At 34.7% G+C, this 5,529-nt stretch overlaps 1 protein-coding gene across 1 annotated transcript in view; it reads right to left on the reverse strand.

Moving 5' to 3' along the window:
- TARBP1 (TAR (HIV-1) RNA binding protein 1) overlaps nt 1–5,529 on the reverse strand; it is a gene marked incomplete at its 5' end in the record, with an annotated part of 18,690 nt that overhangs the window by 6,171 nt on the left and 6,990 nt on the right. The window contains 5 exons of the mRNA XM_009700499.1: nt 845–861; nt 1,084–1,280; nt 2,163–2,249; nt 4,118–4,267; nt 4,808–4,918. Coding sequence (XP_009698801.1) covers nt 845–861; nt 1,084–1,280; nt 2,163–2,249; nt 4,118–4,267; nt 4,808–4,918 — 562 coding nt within the window. The remainder of the gene's footprint in view (nt 1–844; nt 862–1,083; nt 1,281–2,162; nt 2,250–4,117; nt 4,268–4,807; nt 4,919–5,529) is intronic.

A 5,529-nucleotide genomic window follows, 5' to 3' on the forward strand; every position in this document is an offset into this window, starting at 1 on the left:
CCTGCAATTGCAGAAAGTAATACAAGATGCACAGAAAAAGCAACGAACTGGATTTTTTTTTTTAAATTGTCAAATTGGAATAAGGCAACCTGATTGTATTTACTATATACTGTATGGGAAAGAAAATACTTTTAACAATTTAAGGACACATTTAAAAAAAAAGTATTCAGGACATAGTTTTATTTCTGTTTCAAGAAAGACCTGTACCATGTCTCCAAATTCTATTATCAAAAGAGACAAGTTTGGCAAGCAAGAGTATCCCATCTAGGCCTCTGAAGGAAACCAAATACTAGCCTATGGTGCAGTGACAACTTCTAGCTGTCAAAAAAACCCAAAACCAATGCAGATTCTTGATGTGCCAACTTGGGTGATTTAACAGTGACACTGATTGAGGAAATGAATACTAATGTTCTCAAAACAAACAAACAAAACGAAAAAACAACTGCCTGTCAGCAGCAGTCCCAAGTTTATGCCGGCTGACAACACTGTCAGAAATTCTAAATAATTTTAATTAACTCCTAAAAACAGGGCTAGAAAAGGATACAAACACATAGATAGTACAAAATTTAACGGAACTGTTATATTTCCAAATCAGTAAGCAGAAAAGCATTTCTGTAAAGCTCATTTAATCATCACCCCAAATTAGTTACTCTATCCATTTTTCTCCCACAGAAGTTTTTTCAAATATTAACACCAAAAACATTTTGGGTTTTTATATTTGAGATTTACTGGTATCAGGAAGTTCGGAAGAATGAATTTTATTGCTTCAAAAGCCATCAGGTAAGAAAATAAAGCACTCCGGACTGTATTTTTTTACCCCACCTCTAAACTACAAGCACTGTTCAATCATGCCTTGAGTTCCTCCTCTTGTGCTTTCACCCTGTAACGCTACACTGAACTATCACTTCATTTTCTTTGCTGCTAATTACATTTCAATTTCCAAGTTTTGGTTTCTTTTTAAACAGAGTTAAAAAGCCCATAAAACCCCAATGAAATTATCAAGTGCTATTTTAGAAAATGAGACTTGCTGCAAACGGCTCAGAAGAACAATGTTAAGCTTTGAGTCAGAAGAATGTTACTAACCCTGTGCCATGCATGTTTTCCACTTGTTGAAGGCTAGATTCAATAACTGGTGTCAGAGCTTCAAATTCTTCCACATGCAACATTCTGCACATACCCCAAATTTTTTTAAGGGCAACTAACGCATAAAGTCGAACGCTGAAATTATGGTTGAAACACCACTGTAGAACAACTATGAGGGCTTTCTTCAAAGCTGGCTTCTAAAAAAGCAAAGAAAAAGTAGTTTATTTCATTTATGTCAAGTCTTAACATAGCATTCAGAAGTAGAAAAGTAAGAGTGGCCCAAGAAACAGTTGCTTCCTCAGAAAATAGCCTTTCAGAAAGTCCAAAGCTTTAACAGTACATATATGTGCAAATACAGGCTTCAGAACATGGTCCTGATTTCCTTCCTTCTCACTAGGGCTCAGACCTACAGCCCCACTTGTGTTTGAAAAATGTATTAATTTGCTTTAAAAATTATTATTCTGAATACACAGAAACCTCTATTTACTTCTGATTTTCTAGCACTTAGGCGCACTTAGGTGATCTTACAAATACTAAAAAAATAACAGAAATGCCTGGATTGCTACAGATGTGAAGTAGTTGATCCAATCTGACTGTATTTCATCCTCTATTTTAAAGCTCAATTAAAAAAATTGAAAACACCAAATAAAGAATTCTAAATGTAATATGGACTAGCTATTGCCAAAGAACTCCATATTGAGTGTTGTTATTCTATAGGAAGATAAACTTCTTCCAAGTTATCTCTGGCCAATTTCATGCAGATTAAACAAAATCAGCAAGAAAAACAAACCCAGGTGCAGGCACATGTTTAGTTAAAACTGGAGCGAGCAGCTATTCTAGAAACACTCACAGGTAATCAGGCCCTATGTATCCAGCACATCTGCCATTTAGCTAATTATCATAAATCCAATATGTTACAGAGGTGACAGGAAGAGTTAGTGTTTTCCATATCAAAGGATACCTTAGTAGGAAGTAGGTATTAAAAAGGTTTTGAAAATAGGCTGCAAAAATCGTTTTTATTTCAGAATTCCATATACAGTGCAACTGAATAAAGAATTAAAACTTTTGGTCAAACTTACCTTCTCTGAGGTATTTTGAAGAACGATGTCAAAGTGTGATAACACTGATAAAAATGTGCAGATGCTTGTTTTAAGCTTTTCTTCATCCTAAAGCAAGAGAATGTAACAAGAAATATGCATACATAAAACATTTTTATACCCTATAAGTTTTCACAGCATGTTCTGCAGATGCAATATCAACAACACTATTAAAAAAATGTGTTTCCACAGCAAATTTTACTAAAACATAAAGATCATATTATTAAGATTTCATTTTTCCTAACACGTTATTTGCTTTTGACTAACACATCAATCAGAATGAAGTATACAACATTGTAAATAAGCTAAAATTCCATCCGAATTCACTGTATTTCCCCCCCTGGAAAACCCTAAACCCAATAAAAACCTTGCGAATTCTTTTCAGTGCCCACACTTTTCCATGTCATCACAAATGTGGGTACTGGACGCAGAACAAATAGCCTAGCATCAGCCTCACCCCTGTTCTGTACTAGAAGAAAGGAGTTTCCACACTCTCTTCACCACTTCTGTTTACAGAGACAGTTCCTATTCATCCATTTTGCCACACCAGATGCTCAAGTTCAGCTTATTTTTCAATATGATTCTGAAAACCTTTTCAGAGTCACTGTTTTCCAGGATAGCCTCTGAAAATACAATCTGTGTTCCTTTTTCATAAATTCACATCTTTTCTGCTTGCTCTGTTTGTTTGAATGGGCCCACTGTGATTCAGTACATTTGTTAGCAGCATGAGATCCAATAGATTATCATCTGCTAAGATGATAGCAACTCCAACTGCCTGAGCTGCTGGAAGGAACTCTGAAATAGGAAAAGGTTACATCCCTTATAGCACTTTTCATCAGTTCAGATAGGCATGACAAGGCATCTTTATACACTTAAAAAAAAAGTATAAGTTGTAAACTGAAAGAGATGTTTTTTCCCCTATGCAGAAAAAAAACATGGCAACAAAAAACAAACAAACCACAGCACGCATCACTAGCAAGCAATGTTGTCTCACAGCAGTATTAAAAACCTGCCTCGTTTTGGAGAAAATACATATGTATACAGTTTTTCCAATTTTTTTTATTTAATCTTAATTCTTGTCCTACTGTTTGGCTTTTTTAAAAAAACTACAGTAGCAACAAGGCTCTTTGATAAGCCAGAAGACCTCTACATTTTACTATTATGAGTGGTGAGCTTCAGCAGAGGCACCACTGCAAGTAATGTCTTCCTATACACTGGAGGAGATGCAAGTGCATACATTTGCTACTCAGTCTAAATGTACAAAGCTAACAAATGCAAGGATATCAATACAGATAATTACTATTTCTACAGGTCAATTCTTATGGGTAATTACTTAAAGAAGAATCCAAGACATGACAATGAAAGCTAGTAAGTCAGTTCTCCTCAGTCAACCCTTTCACAACTTTCAGGTACCATAATTCAAACCTTGCCCCCAGTTTTGGAATCACATTACAGAACTCCACCGTGAAAGAAGTCCGTATCAAAAGCTGCAAATCGAATACGTGTTATGCAAGTCATGTTCCCACGGACAAACAAGATGCAGAAGGCAAAAGCTGGGTGTGGAAACCACAAGTGACTTTGTAGTATCTTCCCAAACTCAGAAACTTGGGCATCCATGTGTTCCTGATGGTTCTTCTGTCAGCGACTGCAAAAAGTACTCTGACTCACTAGGGCACCTCTACTCTGCCCAGAGTTGTACATTATAAAAGGAAATCTCTCAACTGGAAGAATTCACTTATCTTCAGCCACTTCTGTATCATAAATTTCTAAATGTCTCAGACTATAGTTCAGACTCACTTCCAAGTTAACTTGATCTGCTCAACAACCCACTGCTTCTAAAGGAAAATTGGAATACACAGAAAATAAGGTATAGGAAGACAAACTGTACCCTCTTTGTTCAAATTAATCTTCAAGTAAATGCCAAAGTTCTTACTTACATAGCAAAAGCAATCCCAGAATTTATTAAGGAATTGGGGGTGTTTATGTAGACTCAAAATAACAATCCATTCTATGAAGTATTTCACAGATGCCTGATTGTTACCAAATCCAGCCTGAAAAACTTTGTCAAGGGTTCCACACAAAAAATTCTGAGAAAACAAGATCAGATGATCATTTTGTATATTGTTAAGAATTATTTCCATGAAAAAAAAAATCTAAATAAAAGAACATTCTTAGCTTTATCATAATATTAGAAATATTTTTAATACTCAAATGAAAACATTTGAGAACCATCTGATTTATTATACTTTTCAGATATTTATTATGAAGAAGCATCAGATGAAACTAAAAGTTCTCATTTTCTGAGTGTTCATAAAGTAGCAACATTTTTACTAAATGAAAAGCTTTATATCAGATAGTCAGCTCAGAGCTTTAGCTAGCTTTAACAGGAACAATCTAGTCTCCTGTAATTCACAAATCCAAGACCCAGTTTTCAGTGACCTTTAGAAATGCATCATTAAATCCATGACTTCAGACCAAAAGAATGAAACTACACGAAACTTCTACATCAGCCACAGAGATTACATGCCTTTTATACCTTGCTGTAATTTAACATATGCAGTTTGCACAACACCACATTATTCTTGAAAGTAGATATTTATTTAAGAATTCATAGTGAAGAGCAATACCTGGTCAAGCTTCGGAAGAAGAACTAAGAGCGTCTGCCATACCCGGTTTTTAATTCTATGCTGTAAAGAGTTTGCATAATAGCGTGTTCTAGATCTGGATACTAGTTCATCCTAAAAAAAAATTAAAAGGTTTATTACCTATTCTTCTTTTAAAATTGAATACATGGAAATACACTTTACTGCACTGAGAAAGCAGCATCTACTGCACAGCTAGTATCAGCATTTCACATAAAGTTAGAAAAATACATTAAGTTCATTTATTTAGAATTAAATTTTGAAGCTTGTCCAGGAGAAGTTCGGAAAGTTGAGAAAAATATACAATTCCACTTAGTTTTTTACTTAAGAGCACAAAAATGTTAGGTATTAAGACGCTTCAAATAGCAGAAAGTTGAAGAATTTACAGCACCTACTGTATATGAACAATTAAAACAGTACTACATAAAACGGAGCACGAAGACTCAAGCTGTCATTTAGTTATGTAACAACTAAAGATCCTAAGTGAAGAGATGAGTATATAAATGAAGACATTTCTACTTTAGTGTCTGCGTTTAAAAAATGGGTTTAGCCATGCTATTAATTAGATCAGCTTGTAACTACAGCTCTAGTTTTGAGACAGAAGTTGATACTCTGCAATAAGATGTTTTACGTGAAAACATAGATGAGAAATGGAACTTTAAAAAAGATTTTACATTCAGGTTCTTATATAGCTTAGATTCTTCCCC

This window comes from Cariama cristata, unplaced genomic scaffold (assembly GCF_000690535.1).
Source record: "Cariama cristata isolate BGI_N322 unplaced genomic scaffold, ASM69053v1 scaffold4390, whole genome shotgun sequence".
NCBI lineage: Eukaryota > Metazoa > Chordata > Aves > Cariamiformes > Cariamidae > Cariama > Cariama cristata.